At 51.6% G+C, this 25,356-nt stretch overlaps 9 protein-coding genes across 9 annotated transcripts; 6 read left to right on the top strand and 3 right to left on the bottom strand.

Annotated features, from left to right (window-relative positions):
* Window positions 1–1,405: 1,405 nt before the first annotated feature.
* Window positions 1,406–3,961, top strand: PV05_08784 (uncharacterized protein; the record flags this gene model as incomplete). Its single annotated transcript, XM_013458322.1, has 4 exons — window positions 1,406–1,771; window positions 1,830–2,007; window positions 2,079–3,197; window positions 3,244–3,961. 4 exons carry the CDS (start codon window positions 1,406–1,408, stop codon window positions 3,831–3,833), a joined length of 2,253 nt encoding a protein of 750 aa, XP_013313776.1. The 3' UTR covers window positions 3,834–3,961.
* A 1,642-nt stretch (window positions 3,962–5,603) lies between these two features.
* PV05_08783 (uncharacterized protein) lies at window positions 5,604–6,520 on the top strand (the record flags this gene model as incomplete). The annotated part of the gene is made up of 2 exons (XM_013458321.1): window positions 5,604–5,720; window positions 5,783–6,520. The coding sequence occupies 2 exons, from the start codon at window positions 5,604–5,606 to the stop codon at window positions 6,518–6,520; spliced, it is 855 nt and encodes a 284-aa protein (XP_013313775.1).
* A 21-nt stretch (window positions 6,521–6,541) lies between these two features.
* On the top strand, window positions 6,542–7,379 carry PV05_08782 (uncharacterized protein; the record flags this gene model as incomplete). The annotated part of the gene is made up of 2 exons (XM_013458320.1): window positions 6,542–7,072; window positions 7,131–7,379. 2 exons carry the CDS (start codon window positions 6,542–6,544, stop codon window positions 7,377–7,379), a joined length of 780 nt encoding a protein of 259 aa, XP_013313774.1.
* Window positions 7,380–8,299: 920 nt separating this feature from the next.
* Window positions 8,300–9,296, top strand: PV05_08781 (uncharacterized protein; the record flags this gene model as incomplete). The annotated part of the gene is made up of 2 exons (XM_013458319.1): window positions 8,300–8,655; window positions 8,699–9,296. 2 exons carry the CDS (start codon window positions 8,300–8,302, stop codon window positions 9,294–9,296), a joined length of 954 nt encoding a protein of 317 aa, XP_013313773.1.
* Window positions 9,297–12,855: 3,559 nt separating this feature from the next.
* PV05_08780 (uncharacterized protein) lies at window positions 12,856–15,060 on the bottom strand. Its single transcript, XM_013458318.1, has 2 exons — window positions 13,481–15,060; window positions 12,856–13,418 (listed from the first exon to the last, which is right to left on the bottom strand). The coding sequence occupies exons 1-2, from the start codon at window positions 14,667–14,669 to the stop codon at window positions 12,937–12,939; spliced, it is 1,671 nt and encodes a 556-aa protein (XP_013313772.1). The 5' UTR covers window positions 14,670–15,060; the 3' UTR covers window positions 12,856–12,936.
* A 348-nt stretch (window positions 15,061–15,408) lies between these two features.
* Window positions 15,409–18,945, top strand: PV05_08779 (uncharacterized protein). The gene is made up of 3 exons (XM_013458317.1): window positions 15,409–17,515; window positions 17,566–17,778; window positions 17,828–18,945. Exons 1-3 carry the CDS (start codon window positions 15,538–15,540, stop codon window positions 18,637–18,639), a joined length of 3,003 nt encoding a protein of 1,000 aa, XP_013313771.1. The 5' UTR covers window positions 15,409–15,537; the 3' UTR covers window positions 18,640–18,945.
* Window positions 18,946–19,103: 158 nt separating this feature from the next.
* Window positions 19,104–22,928, top strand: PV05_08777 (uncharacterized protein). The gene is made up of 6 exons (XM_013458315.1): window positions 19,104–19,448; window positions 19,519–19,559; window positions 19,614–20,646; window positions 20,704–21,109; window positions 21,162–21,369; window positions 21,425–22,928. The coding sequence occupies exons 1-6, from the start codon at window positions 19,306–19,308 to the stop codon at window positions 21,775–21,777; spliced, it is 2,184 nt and encodes a 727-aa protein (XP_013313769.1). The 5' UTR covers window positions 19,104–19,305; the 3' UTR covers window positions 21,778–22,928.
* PV05_08778 (uncharacterized protein) lies at window positions 21,887–22,897 on the bottom strand (the record flags this gene model as incomplete). Its single annotated transcript, XM_013458316.1, has 1 exon — window positions 21,887–22,897. One exon carries the CDS (start codon window positions 22,895–22,897, stop codon window positions 21,887–21,889), a length of 1,011 nt encoding a protein of 336 aa, XP_013313770.1.
* Window positions 22,929–23,460: 532 nt separating the features above from the next.
* Window positions 23,461–24,710, bottom strand: PV05_08776 (phosphatidylserine decarboxylase; the record flags this gene model as incomplete). The annotated part of the gene is made up of 3 exons (XM_013458314.1): window positions 23,461–24,327; window positions 24,384–24,405; window positions 24,457–24,710. 3 exons carry the CDS (start codon window positions 24,708–24,710, stop codon window positions 23,461–23,463), a joined length of 1,143 nt encoding a protein of 380 aa, XP_013313768.1.
* Window positions 24,711–25,356: the final 646 nt, after the last annotated feature.

The raw sequence follows: 25,356 nt of genomic DNA, 5'->3' as shown, positions 1-25,356 counted from the left end.
ATAATAAAGACTACTTATTCTAAGGAGTACTATTATTAAGAAAATAATCACTAAAAGATATTAAGACTCGAATAATATAAAAACGTTATCAGTGTTAAGATTTAATACTACACTATTATTTAAGCCTTAATCGAGCGTTTAGAGATCGAGATAAATAGAAATCGAATCCTAATCTAAAAAGAAAATAGTTTCGCATTAATCTCAGCCAATTTTTTTAAGACTAATAAGAAATTTTTTATTTCTTAATTTAGAAAGGATTTATACAGAGAACTACTAGTATCCTAGTAATTACTATTAAAATATATAATATCCTAAAAAGCGATATCGTTATCGCCTAGATCTACTAATATAAGGTAGCTTTTTCGATATAAATAAATATTGAACTATTTACTAGCGATTTTCTATATAACTTTCTAGTACTTATTAATTCACTATTAATTCACTATTGATTAGGTATCGGTCCCTACCGGTCCCCTATCGATTAGGTAGGATAGAGTAGTTAGTTAAGGGTATATTAGTATCTTTCGTGTCCTGAGTATTCCGCCGCTTTTATGATCCCTTTATCCGCTCGACTCTAGTCCCTTCCGCCGTTTCAACGACTTTAGTGGTCTAACAATTACTAACTAAATGATATAGTCTCGGTTACTCGCGGACATTCTACGTGCCATCACAGACCTAACTACCACCATTACTTCGACCAGTATCTCACATTAGAAGGACAGCCCTCGATACTATTACTATTGGGAGAGGGTCAAGGAAGCACTATGTGCACCCAGGAAAACAACAATCTTTAACCAGACAGAACCGTGCAGTGGTGCGGCGAAAGTGGCCCATTCACCACGTCCTTCACGCCATAGAAAACCACATAGAAAATGGAACACGCATACAAGGAAAGGTTCTTGTTGGCTAGTATTCTTTAGTTCGCAACATGCTCGCTGTGCGTCGTCGTTGTTGTATCCCGCCATTTCCATGCCATTTTGCCGCTAGCGCGAGAACCCTCCCACGACAATGCAAGAAGAGGCACGCACCTACTGAGGGTTTATAAGGTATTGACTGGAAATTTCGTTTGTACTAACGAGGCGATAAATACTAGTACCACTTACCTAGGAGACAATGGATGACTAAGTTAACCTGCAAAGTATGCTTGACCTTTAGCTTGAGCTTGAACAGAATAAAGTACGAGGCTTGTATTATGCTATCTCTCTTTATTGGCTGCTATCAGCTGCGCCCCCGGATTCCAGCTACTGCATGTATGGTTCACGCTTGAAATCATTGGAGGCGACACCGACTGTTGACGTAACCCGCCCTGCACAGCCCGCTTACGGCAGTCCTACAAATGCATCTGCTGTTGCAACATTGTGCAAGTTGTCTCTCAACCAAATGGTACATGGGGAATTTTACGAACATGGAATCGAAACAAAGCAGCAACGGCTCTGAACAGAACAATGCCCTCAGTGCGGTACAACATGGGCCAGATCAGTACTTTTGCGTTCAATGCCACCAATCAATCGACTCGGACCGGAGGGATGAACATGAAGATTGGCATTTTGCAAAGCACTTAGAGGCGGAAGACCAAGCTGGCCATATGGTCGCAACGGGACAGTCCCAGATCGGGTCAAATGTTCCACAACTGGACTTCAAGCAAGGCGTGCCTCCAGATTATGCTCCACCAACATATCCGCCACCGAGGACTGCCCCCCGCGTGGCAGCAGCAATTCGCCACCATACCAATCAAGTTATCGAAGCTGCCCAAATTCGTGCCAGAGATGAGGTGCACTTCCTTTGGAGGCTCAAATGGCAATGGTAAACATTCACTGACGGTCTGACAGCAACAAATGCAAAATGCTCTACAGAATCTTCAGTTACAATATCAGATCTACAACAGCGAGATTGAGCCTGAACACGAGGCAGACTATTATTGTAATTGTCCAATCCACAATTATCAGCGGATGAAATTCCGTCGGTATGGAGTGCAGGAGATGTGGTCAAACGCAGTCATGTATCCTGGTTAGTACTATACCACTTCCACGCTCCTTCTGCTCCCCTTTTCAACTGACGCGTTTGGTCTTTTCAACCAGGTGAGAAGGCGTACAACGATAACAATCAGAGTATCGGGCTGTGGAGCAGAAATCCTTACAGGCTTCGAGTCGTGTCGCCATATGGTTACTATCAATCTGCCTGGGGGTTGCAACGACCACGACCAGGATACCACGCCCAATCCATCAATCAAACCATCGCCCTTAACAACAGTCTGAATATTGAGGCGCAAGCCAACATTGACGCCAAAGAACCGAAGATGAATATCTGGGACGATGAGGCTCTTGATGCCGCAATGTCCCGAGTCAGCATCGCAGCGTCCGATGATAAGAAGCGGCCAATCAAGGCTTCCGACACGAATGTTCCGGATGAGCAGAAGCAGTCCTCTTCGTCAGGGGATCGAAGTGCGGAGAAATCCGTTAGGGTCTCCAGGCTTTCAAGTTTCAGGCAAAGCATCGGCTTGAAGTCTTCCGAAGAGAAAGTTGCGGCGAAGACACAAAAGTTGACGCTCAAAGGCCGTGAATTACGCGACGCAATCATCGCCGAGGAGAACGGGAGGTGGCCTGATGAGCAGTGGCGACATATCGTCGCGACGTACCAGGACAAGGTTGGCATGACAAGAAAGATTGCTGACCTTCGAGCCCGCCATCCCATTCAATACCTCCATCTGCTCAGAAGTGGCTACTTTGAACCTATTCCGGTGGCATGGGCCAATCAAGCGTCTAACCCACTGAAATTCAGCATCGAGGCCGCTGCGGGTTGGAGAGGAATTACCCCTGCATGGCGAGGATACGAGGATACTGCCGAAGAACGGCTGTACTGGGTCTTGAACCACCGAGAAGGAAGCGTTGGGGTCAGGATGAAGCCAGACTTTATTTCCGAGATAAATATGGCTCGGGCTCGAATGGCCACTGCAGTCGAGCCGCCTCCCGAGTACTATTCCAGCACCGACACATGCCATCTCCAACACACCTCGACCGGATACTCGAAGCAAGTCATGCCCTCGCCCTTCTTGGCCTACGATCGACCAGAAGTATCGACTGACGACACAATGATTCTGTTGGATGTTTCCGGATCGATGGATTTTGACCCGTTGCGACCAAACTACAACCAGTATCTCATCACCGGATATTCTCGATCCACGCAACCAAAAAACAAGGGTGAGGTCACTGGCATGAGGGTTGTATCAATACTGACTCTACGTAGATGTCGCGAAAGCAATTATCCGACGCTTCAGCGATGCCATGGCCAATCACGACCATGACTTTCGCGGCTATGATCTGACTACTTTCTCGAGTTCAGCTAACTATATTGGCACCATCAACAACCAGAATTTCAATGAAATGTGGCGGAAAGTCAGGATAGGAGGCGGAACACGGGTCATGACAGGCTGGCAGAAAGTCAAGGAATTGCATTTCCAAAAGCACTCCGAGTCAGCAACGCATCACCCCGTGTACGGATGGCAAGCCGGGCCCGAGACGCCCATGCTGCGCTTGCTTCTTCTTCTCGATGGCGAAGCAACCGACATGGACGAGTTCGAGCTCGATCTCCTTGGGCTGTCGTGGGCCCATGTTACGATCTTCCTCATCGGTGTAGACGGATGTCCACATCACCATCGCCACGCCAACGAATTGCAACGTATCAGCGACGTCAACCACCATGTCTCGTTCGTCGATGCGCAGGGCAATACGCCCGAGCGTTTTGTTACCCACGAACTCCTCAAGAGACATTTGGGCTACGAGCTTTCCATGTCAGAGTTTGAGCAGATCGAGGAATTGCCGGGCTACACGGAATGATTGAGTTCAATACTGGCCGGCTCTGGAAGGCTAATCGACTGTTGAGAGGCTGTGCTGTGGTTCAAGCCATTAGAGCTGGTTTAGGTGCTTCGTACGTTCGCCAAACCATGAGCCTAGCGGGCTTTGTGAACCAGGACTTACTAGTTTTAAGTACTTCACGCTTCGTAAGTGTAAAATTGAAGCCATGTAACTGGTCAGGTATGACTTTGGAGATGTCCATGAACGAAATATGTCTTCCGCGCAAGTCCTAGAGCCAAACGATGATTAACGACGTCGGCCTTGGCATTCATATTACTCTGAACTAAGAGGAGTACTCCGTACCCTGCCTCGTAGCCTCTCATCTTGCGCCTGCAGTATTCCGAGGCGCTTACCATGCATGATCCTTACACTGATATCAAAATTTCATTCATTGCAAACTGAGTTCTAAGTCTTGACCAGATCCAAATGCTAGGTCGTCGTTCTCACCGTAAATCACGCACTGGTTGCCAAACATGCAAAAGCCGGAAAGTGAAGTGCGACGAGAAAGGCCCACCATGTGGCAGTTGTAACGCGACAAGTACTCCTTGTGAATATGCGAGCATTTCGACCGCGACATCATCCGCACCAGACTCCAGTGGTACTCATTCAGTCGACATACCTACGAACAGCAACTCCAAGTCTGGCCACCAGTTGTGGGCCCGCTGACGCGGGTACCACCTCTCAGTGAAGACTTCTCGAACTCGAATTGATCCGTTATTGAACCTCGAATGGTTTCAAGTGCATGGCAATGGAGTTCTCGGGAGATGGCTGTTACTGGCAGACGACAATGCCAAAATTGGCACTGAGACACGATTACTTACATGACGACATCTTCTAGATAGCTGCATTCAAGCTTGCTGACTCTAGTAAAGGGGACTGAGGACGTTATGCCCGAGCCGGACTCAAGTATCAAAGCCGTGCCGTGAATCGCTTGCGAAGTCAACTGATGAACGTCACCGAGCAGAGCCACGAAGCCGTCGTCTATTTCTCCTCCATGCTTCCGGTGGTCACGCTAGCAGCATGCCGTGTCCTAGGGCGCCGACGAAGAAACAAATGGTGGCATCAATCCTATGGGTGAGTTGCCTGCGTACGGCCCATGCGGCATTCATGTGAGGTTAGAATATCCTTGATAGCCCGAATTAGAATATCGTCGGCAGCCTGAGACAGATTGTTTAAGGTATATACTTGGATACGGAAACTACATGGCGACTTGGATCGATTTACGTGAAGAACACCCCGGTCAACGCCATGCCAACTTGCGTGGACTTTGTCAGCATGGAAAGTGCCCAACATTGAATGCATTGAGCGACAGATTCACTCTGCGCCATTCCAGCGGCATGAGGAGGTCCTGATACACAACAGACACGGCGTACTGTCTTTGTCAGTGATGGGTCATGGAGTGCTATAATAGCTTCGAGTGTTTTCGTCTCGACCGCTGCTTGTGGCACCATGTCGGTAAGTCTTTTCACTCTCTTCTTTGGCTTCAAAGCTGCAGCTTCTAGTGGATTCAGAAGTCAGTATCAGTAATCTGCACGGCTACAAATATTGCGAATACAACATACGAACCTCTTGTCTGAGGATGGATACATATCAGTCATCCTAATAAAAAGTCAACCCGCCAGCTGAGGACCCATTCTTCTCCCTCCGCAGCCTTCATTCATAAAGACAACCCTCACTGGGTACCAGACTATCAGCCCCTTCCCACTTTACTGGCAAACATCAACAAGTCACAACCCGCGTCCCATCGTAGGTATGCTCGAGCTCATTCGTCAAGCGCCTATCGGCCAGGCAATTCGCTATGTTACTCGGAACAAATACCTCCAATACCCTGAAGAGCGAGACGACTATGAACTCCCAATACTCATCCCTGTTGATAGGTGAAGAGAAGCTTAGTCTGACACAAAGGGAACACGCAGCCGATAACGTCGCAGATGAAGTCATGGCCCTGGAACACGGACAAGTCGATGCCGCCGGAGCGCGACTTGGAGATGCTGCGACGGATCAGGACGAACCCGAGTGTCCATAGCGTGGCTTATGACAACGACCGGTTCCACGCAGAACAGATCCTTGACATTCAGCGCACGAAATCACTGACCATTGCTCCTCAAAAAACCTCGGACGGTGTGATCCTCATCGACTGGTACACCACGGACGATCCTGCGAACCCTCAAAATTGGTCACGCGGCAAGAAGGCACTTGTCACCTCGGTCTTGTCCTTCTACACGTTCGCCGTCTATTGCGCTGGTCCCATTTGGTCGACCGCTTCATCGGGAATTCAGGAGAAATTTCACGTCAGCCCAGTCGCCGCATCGCTGGGTCTGTCCCTTTACATCCTTGCATACGGCGTGGGGGACCTTCTCTTCTCGCCTCTGACAGAAATTCCTGTCGTCGGACGAAATCCGGTCTATTGGCTCACTTTCACTGTGTTCTGGGTGTTGTCTTTTCCTGAGGCAGTCACGCAAAGTTTTGGAGGGCTTTTAACCCTGCGGTTCTGGCTGGGATTCTTTGGCAGCCCAGCGCTAGCCAATGGAGGCGCAACGACCGGCGACATGTTCCCTCTGATCTACATTCCCTACGGGCTCTCCTTCTGGGGTTTTTCTGCTTGGTCCGGTCCGGCATTTGGGCCCATGATCGGAGGCTTTGCCGCTCAAGCCAAGAGCTGGAGATAGCCATTCTGGGAAATAACGTGGATGGCTTCTCCGGTCCTGCTGAGCCTGTTGCTGTTCATGCCTGAGACTTCGGCACCGAACATCTTGCTGAGGCGAGCTCGTCGATTGCGAGAGCTCACGGGCGACTCCCGCCTCCAGTCTCAAAGTGAGATTGATCAACGCAGCCTGTCTGCTTGCGACATCCTCTTTTCCGCTCTCCTTCGACCCATGGAGATTATGTTCAAGGACCCGTCCATCTTCTTCGTTCACGTCTACACGGGATACTTTTACGGGGATTTCTACACATTCTTCGAAGTGTTCACCTTGGTCTTCCTACCCTTCTACGGTTTCAATCTGGGACAGACCGGACTCGCCTTTCTGTCATGCATGATTGGCGTAATGGTCGCTATCCTTGGCTATTTTGCCTACCTCTACTTCTACATGGTGCCGGACAACCTGAAAGAACGGCCTCCGAGAGCAAGAACATCGTCTTGTCCCGGCCATTGTTGGCTCGTTCCTGCTGCCAATTGGACTATTCCTTTTCGCATGGACGTCCGACTCCAAGATACACTGGTCAGTTCCTTTGGTTGGCGTGGGCATCTTCTGCATCGGACACTTCTGGACCATGCAGTCCATCTTCATCTACATCCCCTTCTCGTACCTACAGTATGCGGCCTCCCTATTTGCGGGAAACAGCGTGATGAGATCGGCGACCGCTTGCGCCAGTGCCATATTTGCGCGACCCCTCTTCATCAACTTGGGGGTGCACAGGGGCGTGAGCGTTCTGGCCGGCCTGAGTGTGATGGGGATTTTTGGAACGACGGTCATCTACATCTTTGGAAAGCAGCTTCGAGCTCGGTCCAAGTTTGCACAAAACTAGACTATTCGAACGGGTTGAATTGGTTCCACTTGCTGTTCGAACCACCTCTGGGGTGTTTGTAGGGGGTCTGTCATTCATCACGGTTGCGGTGAGGCACTTGTGGGAAGCCTGGCGGAGAGGGTACTTCCGTTGTGTTCCCTCTCTTTTGTTACTGTCCTTCTGTTTTGTCGAATGCCTATAGTACATTATAGATAATGAAGTTTGCCATGATCTCGGAAAGAAAGTGAAGGCAATAGAGACAGTCGCGAATTCCATCGGTAGCGTTCTCTTTCTGATCATTTCACCTTCGGCGCTCTGGGGGAAATACTTGGAGACCAAACCATCAATCGACCATCTCATTGTCCAGAAAAGTCTCGCTTCAACAGTATATCGCACACCACCAAGCGTCGTTTTCAGGCCACCCGGTCTGAACTTCAATTCTAAGCGAGAATTCTGGATGGCGGCTCATGTTACTGGATATTCATGATGAAAGCTGCCCTGGTTTGGCCCTTGTGGCTGCCGCCCCGCCACTAACGGCTACATACATACTTGGGGGGCGCGTGATTATATTCCGTGAATGGAAAATAAGTTGATGGCAATTCAATGTGACGACCAAAGATTGAAAGGGTACGTTGTTACAATGCTTGGCGAGATCAACATGTTTACAAGGCGCCCGATATAGAATATTCCACTTCGGGACTGGTATAACGTAATGTAGTTTCATTACTCATCCACACCAAGGTACAGTAGGTGGTACTCCACACGTGGGACCGTAAAAGGATACATGAATATTTCCATTAGTACTCCAATAACGAGGGTCTTCACGCCACGGCTTTGAATATAAGTCCCGCAGGCCGCGGGCGTTGCTTCTCCCGAAAGAAACATGGACAGTGGGGAGCTCCTTACGACCAACCCAGCTGCTACGAGGGCCATCAACCACAATGCCGACCTTCAAAGTATACAAAGGCACCCCCACCGGGATCCAGGAGTCCGAAACCACACGCCCCGACCTGAGGGGGGACCAGGTCCTCGTCAAAGTCACCGCCTCAGGCATCTGTGGCACCGACCTCCACTACAAGTCGGCCAACATGGCCCTTGGCCACGAAGGCGTAGGCGTAGTCCGTGAAGTTGGGCCTAGCGTGCAATGCCTCCGGCCCGGGGACCGTGTGGGATGGGGCTATCAGGCCGACTCTTGCGGTCTCTGCACGTACTGTCACGCGGGAAGCGAGGAGTATTGCGCCGAGCGGAAAATCTACGGAGAGGCGAATCTGGACCAAGGCATTTCGCCGAGGCCACGGTACATCGGAAGCATTCTTGTTCCTCATCCCGGACAATGTCAGCGACGCAGAGGCGGCGCCCATGATGTGCGGCGGCGCGACGGTATGGAATGCGCTGCGGAGATATGGGCTTTCGTCCTCGTCGACGGTCGGTGTTCTCGGGTTGGGCGGACTAGGTCACTTGGCCGTACAGTTTGCCGCTCGGTTGGGCATGAACGTCGTGCTGCTGTCGACAACCGACAGCAAACGTGACGAGGCGCTGAAGATGGGCGCGACAAGCTTCATCGTCGTCAAGGATCAGGAACCGGCTCCCCTGGCCATCGGCACCACTCTCGACGCTCTTGTGGTCACATCGTCCGTTCCACTCGACTACGACCGTTACCTGTCCATCCTCACTCCGCAGGCCGTCATCTTGCCTTTGACTGTACATTTCAGCGATTTCAAAATCTCCCAGTATCAACTGCTCGCCAAAGGGATCCGCATTCAAGGGACGGTCATCTCGTCCAGAGTCGAGATCAAGAAGATGTTGGCCTTCATGGCCCGCCAGGACGTGAAGCCGCAGGTAATGACTTTTGCGATGGATAGAGAAGGCATCGAGAGTGCAATAGAGGCTCTGGAAGAGGGCAAGATGAGGTACAGGGGCGTGTTGACGGCTCGATAATTAGCCGGAGTGCTATTTTTATGTTACTGGCCGAAAGAGTCTGGAGGAAATGGACTACAACATGCTGTGTAAAGTGGTGGATGGAAATGTGATCCTAAAAATTCATAGTATTCGGAAATATCGAAATGTCGACCGCAACCCCGTAGTCCAATCCGATTAGGACTCGATACAAGGGCCGCGCAAACTTCATCTGCCCGAGCTGGACTAGCAGCTTGACCACAAACCTCTCGATCGATCGGTCGCCACTTGCCATGGCCACCTGGTAATACCGCGCCGAGACCTCGACGTTGCGCGTCTGCTTAAGGGCCTAAACATCTCCTATGCGACCGACCTACTAAGCGAGGAAGGTTTTCTTGAATAGAAAAACGCAAGTTGACGATCATCCGATAGCCGGCACCGTCAGAGGCGGCAAGTTGTGAATAAGGAGCACCGTCGAATGGACCTTTCAAGTCATGGAGCTGCAGGTCAATCCTTCAAAGCTTCAATTGCTCGTAGCAAACAAAAGGCCTTGCTCCACCATCATTGCAGGGTGCTAGTTCGGTCACTGGCACTAGTACTGCATCTGATCACCCCATTCCCCGAACCCTCATGACGGTAACACGACGTGGAAACGCCTGACGGGGACGCGGTGCAAACCCACTGCCCACTCCGCCTCCTCAGGAGAAAACAGACGCCGATCAACGCTCCGAGAGACAACATAGAGACAACCACGAAGAGAAAAAGCGGAGCAACGTCGGAGCGTACGCTGTAGGGGCTGCAACCATTGCTGCTACCGGAGCCTACAGAACAATCCCGAGGAATCAGACCTATTGGGGCGCGGCTCCACCAGATACTACTACTCATACGGTCACTGTAACGCATCCACCACATACCCACCGCTGGACGTATACGGCCGCGATTTAATCCCGGCGCGGTGCATCCCGCAGATATATTGCCCGACCTTGCGCAACCGACTCAACGCACACATCCGAAGGAGCTGACTCCAGAAGAACTGGCGCAGCTTGGTCAACCTGGAGGGCAAGTGATCGAAGTGCCACATTCCAAACCAACCCCAGATCACGACCAACCCCCTCCCCTGCCTGACCACGAACTGCCTCCGCTACCTCCCCCGCCGCTGCCACCGCCACCGCTAGATAACCATTCTACCAGAATTAATGGCTTCAACGCAGAAGATCATGTAACCAGATTGTAGGACGTGAAAGGATTTGAGTCTCAAGGGTATTTTGCAACGTCCATCCCGCAGAGGAATTAAAGATTTTCCTCCGGGGTTTTCTTTTAGCATTAACCGATAGTTCTTATCATTTTAGTCTCTGATTATTGTATCCCTATATCCTCGAAGTTGGCGGTGGGATAAGCATTGCTTAGAAATCAGGGTCTTAAGGCTTTACCTAGTTAAGCCACTCCAAGGCTAATAAGACTCCGCCAAACTCCCATCGAGTTTTGAACCACTACTATACTATATGTTGTGCAGCATCCGCACTACTTCTTTATGCCACCTACCAATGCTACTTGTCAGTGCATTGCCATACTATTAGCGTCTTTATACAGCGTGGACATCCGCTCCATGATTAAGGAGTACTATCTGCACCACCGTCTTGTGCCCCAGACCCTAAATGCTGCTTGTAATGCTTTATTGTCAGCTGCAGAATGCACTAGAGGACGAATCGGACATCTACAAGATAGAAGGAGGAAAGCACACTGCTTCACTCCTTCGCACACCGCTGTGTTCATTCCCCCAGCTCTTCTCTCATGTCCACCCAGGCGGCACCCCAGCAGCTATTGAGCATGTTCGATTAGTACTTCCACCGTCCATTTACCATTTATCAGGGGCGCTGTTAGCATCGTAACCCGAAAGTCCATGATGCGGGTGTCGGGAATTTGCTTTTGTGCCAGGTGGCCGAGGGGAGTACTATATTCGCGGAGTACTTGATCTCCCAGTTTACCTTCTGCCATGTCCGTTTGTGAGAGAGACATCTTCTTGGTGTGGGCACTAGCACTTTTTTCTTGCCAGAGCCGATAGCTTATACTAGTAGTACCCATGGATGATTAACGAGTACTTATAGTATTCAACTATAATGCTAAGTATAGATTGGGAAACACCACCACTGATCATTCACTTTGCCATTTTCGATCCACCAGTCAATTCAATTGCTGTAGCAGACTTGCCTGCACCGTGAGAAAATTTGGCGCAGAAGCCGCAGGGCATCCTACACCCTCGGAAGTATCATCGAAATTTTGGAGCGTGACGATGCAGGCATTGACCCGATCGAGCTGGGTCGCCACCGACATGTCGTTGACATCGTCTGAGAAGGTGACAGGGATACCGAAAGCGTTCCCGGCAGAAGAAAATTGCTCGAGACGCTGAATGAATGCGCCCATATCCGGCGGGCATGAACATGGAATATTGACGTCGTTGGAACCCTGACAGCTACCTAGCTGTGAAGTGCTGGGGATGCCAGCGACGAGTCCAAAGGCAGGAACGAGGGTCGGATCGATGGTACTAGTAGTATCGCCAGCCTGAGGTCGCGGGAGGGCGAAGATAGGAGCTACCAGAGCGAGAACACCTGCTATCTTCATTGTTGGAGACTTTGGTATTTTGGGCGACGGAGGATGGATCGATCGATATTGCAACTTCTCGGGATGATTAAGTTGTTTGGGACTGGATCACTAATTGATGGGGATTTGTTGAAGTCTGAGGGACATCTAGATGACAGAGCATCGTTTATATATACCTTGGGAGAGCCGCCTGACTGAATATAGATCATACTTGGTATCACTCACCTACTGGATGCAAATGGGGCCCCTCGACCACGTCCCACTCTCGTTCTGTGTGATACGACATGGTCGCCGTGTTTTAACCCAAGTCTTGCAAAACAAAAGAAAGATCCGAACACGCTCGGGGAAGAACGCAGGATAGGAGCTTGCGGAAATCAATTCAATCTGGTCGTCTACAGCAACATCCCTAGTAGCGGAGAAAACGAAGAACCAATGCCAACATCTCCTCTGTGTTAATGAGGCAGCTGTGAATTATCCTTCTACCTTGCACGGCAACTTGGAAGCGCTTTGTGGCTCAAGGGAGGGAGACTTCGTTAACTCGATATAGGCAGATATACACCGTGGCCAATCACCAAAGTCCATTTCTATTTCCACACATGAGCATCCCGCCATTTGACCCAAAGCCCAAATAACCTATGTTAAGCCAGTCCAAGTCGTGGCTATACTTATAACCATAAGCGCGGTTTAGCGGGACTTAAGGCGCACTCTAAGATGTACCTCGAGGCGTACCCTAAGATGTACCCTCAGGCGTGCCCCGAGGCGTGCCCTGGGTTTGAAGCACAGCCCGCTCATCCGGCCGGTTTGCCTGTCAGCGTCGGATATACCAAAACCCAAGTTGACGATCATCTGATAGCCGGCACCATCAGAGGCGGTAAGTTGTGAATAAGGAAGCACCGTCTAATGGATCTTTCAAATCAGAGCCGCAGGTCGTTCCTTCAAAAGCCTGCTCGTATCAAACAAAGATACTCCTCCACCACTAGGGTTCGCTTTTCTCGAAACCCTACCTGATACTAGTATTACCTCGTGCGGAGCCTAGAGATAATAAATTGAAAAGTTTCATATATCTCTACTACTAGTACTAGTACTACTCAGTCACCTTCTCATCCATAACCTTTGTGTCCTCAGCATACCCAAGCTGCTTGACTTTGTCTTCCCCAATCGTCTCCTCCGGCAGGGAAACGCCCAGCTTCGCGGCCTCGTCGCTTGTGAAAGTGCCGTAGTAGTCGACGTCGTCGTACTCTCCTAGTCCGTTGGGCGGGAATGCTCGGTTGAGTCCGTAATAGAGCGTGAAGCTGATGGCAAGACCCAGGGGAAACGCGAGATAGAACATGTCGGTGCATGCTTTCGGAACCGTCACGCTGGGATTGACGTTGGCGACGAAGCCCGGCAGTTGAGGACCCCAGCCGCAGACCCATGCAGCGAAAGCCCGCGGGTTCACGCCATGGAAGTAATAATATATCCCCGTTTGCGAGGGTGTGTAGAGATCGGTCAGCTTCATCCGTCGCGACCGTACAAGGAAATAGTCGCAGATCTGGATACCACACATTGGACCTAGGAAGACCGAGTCTAGAAAGGACGGTGCTGTTAGCCATGTTTTCTCGGTAAGCAAGAGCCGGGACCACACTTACAGGCTCCCATGACACTGATGAAAGTCCCAGCTGAGGCGAGCAGTTCCCAAGGACACATGGCGATGGACAAAACGAGCGCAAGATAGGATCCCCTCCTGATGTTGAAGTACTTGGGGAAGAGACCGGACAAATCCATGCCAGCCGAAAACGCGTTGTCGATGGTGTTGATCGCGAGCTGGCAGACCACCAGGCCACAGCCAGCGAAGAATGCCGCAGCGCGGGATTTGGCGTTGTAGTCGTCATCGAGCCAGCGAAGCAAGAGGTCAGGTGGGTTCCAGTATGCTTCGCCATAGAGTTGAATAGATGCAGAGCTTGTGAGGCAGCCAAAAAGGGGCAAGATGGTGCCCAGGGTCAGGATCGAGAACCACTGGCCGAAGATCTGGTCGCCAGGTTTGCGGGCAAAGCGTGAATAATCCGTTTGGTTTGTCAATCCCACAGCGATGCCTCCAATGACGGTCGTTATACCCTGGACGATGGCCCAGCCCAGTTGACTCCCTGAGCGTGCCGTGGCTGGCGCGGAGAGCAATGGCCCTGCGCCACGGGCAGTGGAGAGAACATAGATCATCATCGAGACGAGGGTGACCACGGAGATGGTGTTCATGGCGAATAGTAGTTTGCGGGTCTTCTCTGGAGGAATGTAGAGCATTGGGATGGTAATGATGTTGTAAACGATCCATCCAACCAGCAACTTGGTAGTGGTGTTTGACGACGCAGGCAGAGTGTTTTCCATATGCTGGAAGGAGGAGAAGATTGAACTCAGTACCGCCGTGACGCAAATCCCTCCAGTCCATGACTGTACGCAGAACCAGGTCAAGCTGAGGGCAATGCGCTGGACAATGATGATATATGAACCCCAAACACCCCAGATACCACGCGACAGAACCGGGAAGCCAATGTGCCAGGTTGCACCGACCATGCCATTGCAGATCGCCACTGCAGCAATAATTATCTTTCCAATGATCACAGCAATCATCGTTTGCCAGACAGAAAGGCCGACGGCAACTAGAGAGGCGCCGATCTGCCAGTTGCTGAGGGCGATCTGATTGATGGCCCAGAAAGACAGATATGCCCAGGTGTCCCAGAGTCGGCGGGAAGGAGGCAGCGGTCGGATGTCATTGTTGATCCAGATTGAGACCTCGCCTTGGAGGGCGAGATGGAACGGGCGTGGCCTGAAATTGGGAATCTTCATCGTCTTCGAGTTCGGAATGCGGCGACAACGGAGAGGACCCTGGCAGGATGATGAGCGAGTACCAGACTGAATCACTGTTGAGTGACGCTGGAAGGGAAAGACCCCACGACTGTGCCAGTCTTATAGTTAACTTATGACTCGACAGCAATCAAGGAGACGTCCGACGCTTTCCTCGAGAAGCATGCAGAAGCCACCAGATAGGTGTTCCCCTCGAAGGTTGCGTGATTGAGGAACACTTGGATTGTCAAGTGTCTGAGAGCAATGATAAGCCGTCTGCAGAGACAGTCTGTATAGCCATCTGATGAGATAGGATTCCTGAACTAGACCCTGCGGAGCCAGGCCTCGACGCCCGGGACGAGACTGTCGGCCACAAGCCTTCGAATACAGCACCTATCAAACGCCTGCATCTACAGCCTTGCTCATGCGGTTCGGTAATGAGATCGACGGTTGTCCCTATCTGGAGTATGGCCAGCCAATGAAAAGACGCTGGAGAGTCAGATAAGAGCGACATGCCTATCTTCACCTATCTGTGGGGCTGTGGGCAGCCACTCAGACTTAGGATCCTGGCACCCGGGACGTCGCTTGAAAGGCTGAACGCCTTTGAGTATCCTAACAGAGTGGTAGTTCGGTCTGTGCAAGAGTTTCTGTTAGTCAAACATCCCAGGCACGTGATGAGGTGTCGAGTATAATGGTCGACACAGCCTGGGCGAGTCGGGGTTCACCACTCTCGAATATCCAAGGTGTATCCGAATATCATCCCAGGATTGTGAGGGACCGCTGGCCAGAAGGAAGACCAACATCGCCATTCTCGCAATCCCGATAACGGCTCAGAAATAGGACGACAAAGCAAGTCGGCAGCTTGACAGAGATGGGTTCTGTACGGTCCCGACGCGCACTCAGATTAGGTGTTGACGTGGGAGGAACCAACACTGATGCGGTGTTACTTGACTTGGACGCGGCCGACCAGCCTCACCGCGGCGTTTTGGCGTCCCACAAGACGCCGACAACCAGTCCAAATGTGACAGATGGGATCGAAGTAGCCGTCAGAAATGTCCTGGAACAAGCTGGAGACTGTGTCTCGGATATCGCATGTCTCATTATCGGCACGACACACTTTTTGAATGCTGTAATAGAACGCGACACGCGTCGACTGTCCAAGGTTGCCGTCATTAGACTGTCGAAGAGTTATACAAAGGATATTCCACCCTTTTCCGACTTTCCGCCCGCCCTAGCAACCCTCCTCCATGGATATCACGGCTTTGTTGACGGTGGTCTCCACATTGATGGCGCACAGGAATCGCCAATTCGAGAAGACCAAGTGCTGAGGGAGTGTGAAGTCATTGAGCAGAAAGGAATCAAAGCCGTGGTCATCTCCGGCATCTTCTCCCCTATTGACCAGCATTTCCATCAGGAGGAGCAAGTCCGAAGGATAATGCAGAAGCGTCTGCCTGACGTGGATATTGTTTGCTCGTCAGAGGTCTCGAACATCGGTCTTCTGGAACGGGAGAATGCTTCGATATTGAACGCATCGATACTGAAGTTTGCTCGACGCACCATTCGAGGCTTTCGTGCCGCCATGAAGCGGCTTGGACTGGATTGCACTCTGTTCATATCTCAAAACGACGGCACCGTGATAGACTCGGCCTCTGCTGCCAAGTTGCCTATCAAGACGTTCTCTTCGGGTCCTACGAACTCGATGAGAGGCGCTGCATATCTTGGCCTCGGACAAGGAGGTTCGCAAGGCGAGGAGCGGACGTCAACCATTGTCATCGACGTAGGTGGCACCACAACAGACTGTGGTGTTCTGCTGCCCTCAGGCTTTCCTCGAGCAGCATCTGCCTACGTCAGTGTGGCAGGAGTGACCATGAATTTCCCCATGCCTCACCTGGAATCGATTGGACTTGGTGGAGGATCCATCGTACGACAACGTGACAACGATGTCTCCATTGGTCCGGACTCCGTGGGATATCAACTGACTTCGAGATCGAAGGTTTTTGGAGGGGACACTTTGACGACAACTGATGTCGCTGTTGCGGGAGGTCTGGATATCGGTGATTCGAGCCTAGTAAGCGATGTCACTCCCGAAATGATCCAACGAGTCCGTGCAAGGACAAAGAAGATGCTTGAGCGCGTCATCGACCAACTCAAGCTGACGCCGGCACCGTTGCCGGTCATCCTGGTTGGTGGAGGCTCAATCGTCTGTCCGCTAGAGCTTGAGGGCGTCTCCAAGGTAGTGGTGCCCAGCTATCATTCAGTAGCAAATGCTGTTGGGGCTGCGATTGCGAGAGTCTGTGGGTCTGTGGATGCGATCTACAATATTGCAGACGTGCCACTATCGGAAGCTCTGGAGGACGCAAAAGCTCAGGCTGTCTCTAATGCAGTCAAATGCGGAGCTAACCCAATCACAGTGTCTATTGTCGAGATCGACACTCTGCCGATACCATATGTCTCTGGACAAATCCGGGTTGTTGTCAAGGCAGTAGGAGATTTGTCTCTGGATTATGTTTCTGATAGCAAGAACATGGAGTCGGAAAGTGACGCAGACGACATGCTCACAGATCATATGACGGATCTGGCGGTATCATCCAAAGAGGAACGCTCTAGTAGCAAGTTCGATTTTGACGCATATCGGCCCTTGGTGAAACGAAATCTCGACACTGGAGTCCATGAGTGGATTGTGTCAGAGACCGACATTGAATGGTTAAGCGTGGGATGCTACATCCTCGGATGTGCTGGCGGTGGATCACCGAAAGCTGAATTCCTCAAGCTTCGAGATCAAATTCGGGCTGGTTGCATTGTTCGAATTATCGATAGCTCTTCGCTACACGAGGACGCTCTGATATACTGTGAGTCCGAGTGGTCAATACGTTCGCCACCATCACTAACGGAGAGCTAGGGGGAGGCATGATGGGCTCACCGGCGGTGTCCATCGAGCGGCTTAACTCTTCGGAGTGTATAACTGCTGTGAAGGACCTCATGGAGTACATGGGACACGAGTCGTTCGACGCAGTCATGGGTCTAGAGATTGGTGGTGCCAATGGACTTGAGCCATTGCTTATCGGCTCTTCTCATGCTTTCGACAGACCGGTCATTGATGCCGACTGGATGGGTATGTGTCATAATTACGGTCCAGCAACGCCTCTGCTGACAATATTCAGGCCGAGCATACCCGACTTACTGGCAGACAACGTTAGCCGTTCACGAGTCTGGACAGCTAACCCCTTGCGCAATTGCTTCCGGAGATGGCAAGACAATCATAATGACAAAGTCGCCCGATGATGAAATCGTCGATCGTGCTCTGCGAGCTTCTTGCTCGGAAATGGGCTCGAAAGTCGGCATGGCGGCCCGACCGACAACGACAGATCGTGTGAGGAATTTTGGTGTCATCAACACCCTGTCGCTGGCCTGGAGAATCGGCAGGACCGTGGCTCGTGCCCAACAGGAAAGTACCATCCATACGGTTGCGGAACAAATCATCGACGAAGTAGGTGGCCCCACCACTGCGAAGATACTCTTCCGAGGCAAAATCACCGCCGTCGAACGGAGAATCTTCAAGGGCCACTCTTATGGAGAGGTCACCATCGCCCAGGCGCAAGATGACGAAGAAGAGCAGCGTCACGAGAGTGCGGCGATGGCAGAAGGTGGTGTTGTCAAGATCCCATTCAAAAACGAGAACATTTATGCGAAACATGTCGCTGAAGACGGTACCGAGACGTATCTCGCTACAGTTCCGGACCTCATTTCAGTCATCGACGCGCGATCTGGATGTGCTCTCGGAGTGCCTGAGTTCCGGTACGGTCTGATGGTGACAGTACTTGGGATAACTTGCTCCCCACGATGGTCATCGACGAAAAAAGGGCTAGAGTACGGCGGTCCGGAAGCTTTCGGGTACGATATTGAGTACAAGCCTCTAGGGGAGTTCATCGAGCCCAAGAGCGTTGTGCTAGAGTACGCGGACACGGCTGCATAGTGCAGGGCATCTGAGGGTTCGACCGGATTTTGAATGAGGACGTCTCAGCCGCAGTGGCACATGCGGAGAAGAGGAGGAGGCTCTCGCCATGCCCTGATCTAGCTTCGGCATGCTAGAGATTCATCCAAAGCAAGGTGATAACGTGAGGGTGTACATGCCATTATGTTACTATCTACCTTGGAGTGACGGAGTGGCCAGGCAGACGGTGGCAGACGTGGCACGTGACCCGAGCATGTTGCCAAGCTGCCAAGCCTCTTAGGGCACCCAGCTAGTCAAGATAGGCAGGTGCAGCGACGGGCCTAAAACCCTCGAGCCCTCTACTGTAGGATCTCATCAGTGGGGGAGACCATTCGTCGGACAATAGGATATTTCAGTAGAACACCATTTCTTCCGCAATATCAACTGACTATCCAGTCTATCCCACCGTCCGACGAATCGGCTCCATGGACTCCCCCCACTGTCATCCGAGGTCTAGATCTTTTACGCTAGTCTTTCCTTAGTTAGCCTGCCCCCTTCCAAGCCTCGTCACTGCACGCGACTTGCGATTTCGTCTCTCATTTCCACGAGGTACTTATCTCAACAGTCTTCAACGCTGCGATGCTTTCCTGGATCCCAACACTTGGGTCATGTCTCAAGTGCGAACAGCGCATGTGAGAAAGCCGCTCGATGGAACGTAGCGCGAGCATGTGGACCCCAGCGGCCTCACAAGTTCCTGTCCCACCGGTACAGTTACCACCGGTACAGTCCAACGGCGCACCCCATATATCAGCGCGAGAGCCGATCTATTACACGCCACGAAAGAAACAAGCGTGAGTCTGATCGTTCTTCGGATTACGCATGCATCTGTTGAATTGCTGGTCGGCTAACCCATGGGAGCAGCTGCTCGCGGTGTCACACCAAAAGGATCAAATGTCTAGGGGGTACGTCAAGCTCAGGAATCCATGCTTTGCAGAACTAACCGCCGTTTCACCCAGGTGTGCCATGCCGAAACTGTGCGCTTTCCAACTCTCCGTGCACTTTTCCGCCGCCACGAAAGAGCCGGAACTCAGTGAGCCAGCAGCGTCCAGGTGTCTTGGCCGGCAGTTTGCAGGATGATCAATCTTCACCTCCGGCAGCTCTTGACCTGAATGCAACCCCGATCCCGACAAAACTGGGGAGCTATCGACGTTGCGAGAAAGACTTCACCTCGAGCCGGTCCAGCCAGGACAATCAAGTCTCAAGGCCGAACTACCGCGGAAGTCCTTTATGCCGAACGTTTGTCGAGCAATTCGTAAGTCTGTGTGCCCTGCAGCGACTTCAACTTGATCCTTTTGGGGAGAACGCCTTTGATCCATCATGGGCCACGTTGGGCCACCCAGATCTCGACTTGTCCAATCCTGGCCTGGAGATCTCGGTTGACACGATCCTGTCTCGGCCTCCGATAAGACCGGAACATGCAAAGCCCGTCAAGATCCGCCTCCCGCCCTACAATCACAGCATATACTTGATCCAATGCGTTGAATCTGCAATTTGCCACGAACAACACTTCTTCCGACGACACCACCTTCGCTCCAAGGTTGCGCAGATGTACCAAAATCCTGAATCTCCTCAGAGCAAAGATCAGGGTTGGTTATGTCACTGGCTTGCCATTATCGCGCTTGGCGAATTATACAACAGCAGTGGTCAAGCAGGTCGTAGTGACCCACTTGAGTCCCGCAACTCCAGATCCCAGAGAGGCACCGAACCACCGGGATCAGACTATTATCAGCAGTCCGTTGCCTTTTTGCAACAGGTGGCCGAGAGCCCTGATGTACAATACATCTCCACCCTCAGCATGCTTGCTATCTACGCGTTCTCTATGGACAGGGTAAATACCGCCTACATGTACAGCGGACTAGCTCTGCGCGCTGCACTATCTCTCAACTTACATCGAAGCTCACTCGACTTCCCATCGGAAAGAACCAATCTTTCAGCTGCGGAACTTGAACATCGAAAACGATTATTCTGGACAGTCTACTATCAGGACCTGTATGTTGACTCCCCACAGTCCCTCTGCTCGTGGAAACGCTGATTTTCTCCCATTAGATTAACCACTTCCACCGCCGGGCGCCCGTGGGGAATTTTGGACGACGAGATTACCTTAGACTACGCGGATTCCAGTCGACTGTCAGGCGACGCCATGCTGGATTTCTTTGATTCAGAAGAACTTAATGCGCATCTGGAACTCATGCGCTTGCGAGGTCAGGCGCTTTCTTCATTGTACGGTTATGCCGGGACCGCAATCAATCCGCATTCACATATCTCTTTATTTGACTTCGATTTGGGTAACTCTTTGCCTCAACAGCATTTGGATAAGATGTTTGAATTTCACCAAGCGTTTATTGCATGGCAAGAGAGCCTTCCAACAAAGTTGAAGCTTGTCCAAGTCGCGGACGGAACCATGCTTAACCTGAGCCGCGTCAATGCAAGCCTCTACCTAATTTATCACCAGGTGAGACCAATCCAGATTGGAGGCCTGGGGCATGATCATTTACATCACACAGGCAATTCTGACATTACTTCGACCTGCCTTGGTCAATCTTCACAACGAATGGTACGCGTCGCAAACAGAGTCGCCTTCACAGGTGATTCATGCTCATCTGCAGGCTTGGGAATCGAGATCAATGCTCTCAATCTTCCATAATGCATGCCTGGAATCCGCATGCGAGATCTCCAACATTCTGCAGTGGCTACAATATCAAGGAGCACTCTGTAGGTCTCTATGTGTCCTTCTGGCGTGACAGCTACTGACCATACTCCGTTGCAGCAATGCATTCCTATTTTGATGCTAGCTACGCCTTCACTGCGGCCGTTGTGTTGTACATTGCCAGAAACATGCGATCATCTACAAATCCTGAATCGCGTCAGCTGCCATTTTCTGAGGAGCATCAGTCTGCCCTAGACACGACGGTTCGAATCCTCGGTCAGCAGAGCTCGGTTGGTAATGTCCCAGCAAGAGAGTTCGAGAGGCAGCTACGGGTACTCGAAAACAACTTGCAGGCCTTGAAGACAGGGCTGGACAATCACATTGGCTTGGACGATCTTGATTTCGACTACGTCGATGGAAATCTTACCCCTTTCCCACCAAGCACACATGCAGCCACGTTTTCAGGACCATAGGGACGGTACTGCACAAACCCCACTAGGACTGTCGACCTGGGACAATTTCGACGATCTTCACGTTATCTCACTTTGAAATGGGTTCAGAGGAGGTATCTTCATCCCACGGTCATCGATTTATGCCACTGATCACAATCTTGCCCTTGGCTCTCCCGGTCTTGAGCTTCTCGAATGCCTGCGGCGCCTGCTCGAAATCAAACACAGAGTCCAGCGTGACCTTCAGCTTGCCCTCGCCAATCCACCCGGCGACCTTCTTCTGGTCCTCCTCCTTGACCGAGCCGAGAGCCACCATCTTGAACTTCCTCGGCGTGCCGCCCAAGAATGTGGGCCATATCAGACTGGCAAGCAAGCTCATGTTCGCTTTCATATTGCTCGGATCGCCCGCAATCAAGACGAACACGCCATTCTTCTTGAGGAATTTGACCGACTGGCTGTGAAGGTCCAGTGGGTGGCCGACGTAATCGAGCACGGCATCGTACTTGAGCCCGTCCCTGGCCAGCGTCGTGACCAGGTCCTGCGTCTTGTAGTCCACCACCTCGTCGGCACCCAGGCTCTTGACCAGATCCGCGTTGGCACTCGAACAAGAAGCGACAACGCGACGACAGCCCAGCAACTTTGCGATCTGGATCCCGAACGTGCCGACACCGCCCGACCCGCCGTTGATGAAGACCGTGTCACCCTGCTTGACGTACGACGAGATCGTGGCGAAAGCAGTAAAGGCCGCGATGTAGATCCCGGCTCCCTGCTCCGGCGTCAGGCCTTTGGGCAGGGGCACGATGCTCGATTTGGGCACAGGTGCATACTGCGCCAGGACGCCGTGCTGCCCGGGGAACTTGGCCATGCCGAACACGAGCTCGTCGCCGCTGCCGGAGCCAGTGACTCGGCGGCCGCAGAAGTCGACGCACGGAACCGCCGGTCTTCTGACGGCCAGGGCGCCGAGGTATGGGATTTCGGGGATCTTGTAGTCTGCCGGGTTGAGACCTGCGCTGAGAACCTCTACGAGCACTTCATTTTTGCCGACTGGCGGCAAGGGAACGTCGGTCTCGAGCTTCAGGTTCTTCTCCATTCCGCCCACCACGGACGTATACCGCCATGCCTTCATCGCTGTTGGCGGACTCATTGCTGCCTGCATCTGTGTGTGTGTGTGTGTGTGTGTGTGTGTGTGTGTGTGTGTGTGTGGTGGGAAGTGGGACTCGTCCAGACCTCTCTGTGAACGGTCGGTCCCCGCTATGCATTAGGACGTCACCATTCGATGGGAACTCCAGAGTTTATAAGGGTCTCGCGACCCCCCTGGTCAGGTATCTGGGCATCGGCAATAGTTGCTGCCCCATCGACAACATGTTAAAGCAGGTGCCACCAGGTGCTCTACTACCTATGGTATCATGGGTAAATCGTGTAATGAAACCCGCTTCACCGGGGTGCGAAACAGCTGCCGGTTGAATCGTGGAAGCAGCGGTTGGGCCTCGCATTGAATAGTGGCCCCTCCATCCACATACATTGTCCGGGACTTTGGCCTTGATCAGGGGATGTTCCTACCATACCAATTGTCCTCGCTGCTGTTTGTCGTCGAATGGCACCTTGGCGCTAAACTACACGATTTACCCATGAGACAGTACTAGTAGTACTTGAAATGGGGATACTGAGAGTACCTGTCCAGCGCAGGATGCTGCATATCGCAGACAGTCACTGCTGCTTTCCACCAACCCGCCAGCCGACCTTCATCAACGTCTCACACTGATGCTCACAACTATTTCTCACCAGGTCTGCGTCAAGCACGACCTCACCTTTAGGATAAACCACTATGACAGAGCTACCACCATACTGGAAGGCGCCTTGACATTCACCTCTCTTCATTCCCTGGCCAGGCTCCTCCATCCCTGAATTCCATTTGATGCTTCCGACCAGCATGGCACCTACCGCGACGACAGCAACCTTGTTCCCAGTAGCGGTCCGGTTCATAACCATGACATCCCTCCTGTTTTCAGCAAAAACGTCCAGAGTGGTAGGCTCATTGATGGCTTGTGGATTTACTGTGTAGTAAGTGCCAGGAATCTTCTTGACGCTGTCGACCGTCCCCGTCACAGGTGAATGCCAGCGATGATAGTCCTGCGGTGCAAGTCGTGCGATCACAAGGCTGCCGTCATCAAAGTATTTCGCAAGTTCAGCATCATCGAAAAGCCTCTCGAGGGTGAAGCCAAAGCCTTTGATCCAGTACTTGGTTGCTAGGTCGATTGTTGGGAAAGCGGTCAAACGACAGTCTGCAGGAGATGACGTGACGTGCTCGTTGTCAGGCTCGTGGATAGGCCTGGCTTCGGGACGGATTTCGCGCGAGAAGAATTCATTGAAGTTGGCATAATCCTCTGGGTTCGGCTTGACCATTTCATGCATGGTATCCCACAGCTCAAAGCTGTCGAGAAACGGCTTGATGTGGTCTTTCGATTCGGGCGAGTCGTAGGATCGGCCCATTTTGACACTTTGCTGCTCGAGGAGCTCCTGGACTCTTTTCACATGGAGGAGTTCTGCCTGTTTCGACCCATAGTACAGAAAATGCTGCGACTGTGTCAGCTGCAAGCGAAGAAATGGGCATTCCCTCACTCCTGACGTACCATGCCTAAACGGACATATACACTGTCAAAAATTAGTTGTTGTCGTCCTGCTCGTGGAGTTCTGTATGCTCACCTCATCTGCTCGAACGACTTCTCGCCTGTCTTTCTGTCAATGACGTAGTTTCCCATTTGGTAACGCGATTCGTAATCGTTGAGAACTGAGTCTGGAATCCATCTTTGGATCCAGGCGTGAGATTTGTGATCAGCTGCACCTGCATGGATGTGTTCCAATGGCGGCACAGAGTGGTCCTGTGCCGCCGAGGTCAAGGAGTCCAGCGCTGTTGCCGACGCATGGATTTGGGATTCGTGAGTGGCGGAGTTTGCCATGTTAATATCGTAGTATCTTCAAGTCCTCAAACTCTGAGGGCGTCACTTAGAAGGCATATAAAATCACCAAGAGAAAGAGGGTCTGCTCAGTTGAAAAGCAATAACTAGGCCTCTCTTCGTTCGGTGCGGCTTTCGATAGAAGGAATATGAGAATGCAATCAAATCAGCATAGAAGCTGGCAATTGATTCATACTGTAGATTTGCAGGAATTTCGGAATGCGTCATAAACCACCAAAATCTTGGATAGAACGCTCGCTGACGTTGGCGATCGGACCCTCCGTCGGTCACTACGATTCTTGAAACCAGACAGGCCACTTCGAGATCTATTGCTTGTTCACAGCTCCTAGTGGCAGTCAATGGCCGTTTGGAGAAGTATGAGAAGGAACGCTGGTGACCAAGGGAAGGATGAAGTGATACGAGCACTACGAGGTACCATTCTGCAGGGAAAATAAGGTGGGCAGATAAGGTATGTGCCAAGAAGTTTAGGCGCTGCTTGGCCATGGAGCCTAACTTCTAGGGGCGCCGTTGGGGCTCTTGAGGCCATTAGGCTTACTAACCTTAGGCGCTTACAGCCTATTTGAATGACCTTAACTAGCCCTAAAGTTCGAGTCGTCTGCCCGTATCAGTCAAATGCCACCAGGCTCGG

The sequence above is a fragment of the Exophiala xenobiotica genome (assembly GCF_000835505.1).
Source record: "Exophiala xenobiotica strain CBS 118157 unplaced genomic scaffold supercont1.5, whole genome shotgun sequence".
Classification (NCBI taxonomy): Eukaryota; Fungi; Ascomycota; class Eurotiomycetes; order Chaetothyriales; family Herpotrichiellaceae; genus Exophiala; species Exophiala xenobiotica.
Note: the sequence above shows the minus strand (reverse complement) of the source record. Positions and strands in the feature narration are given on the sequence as shown.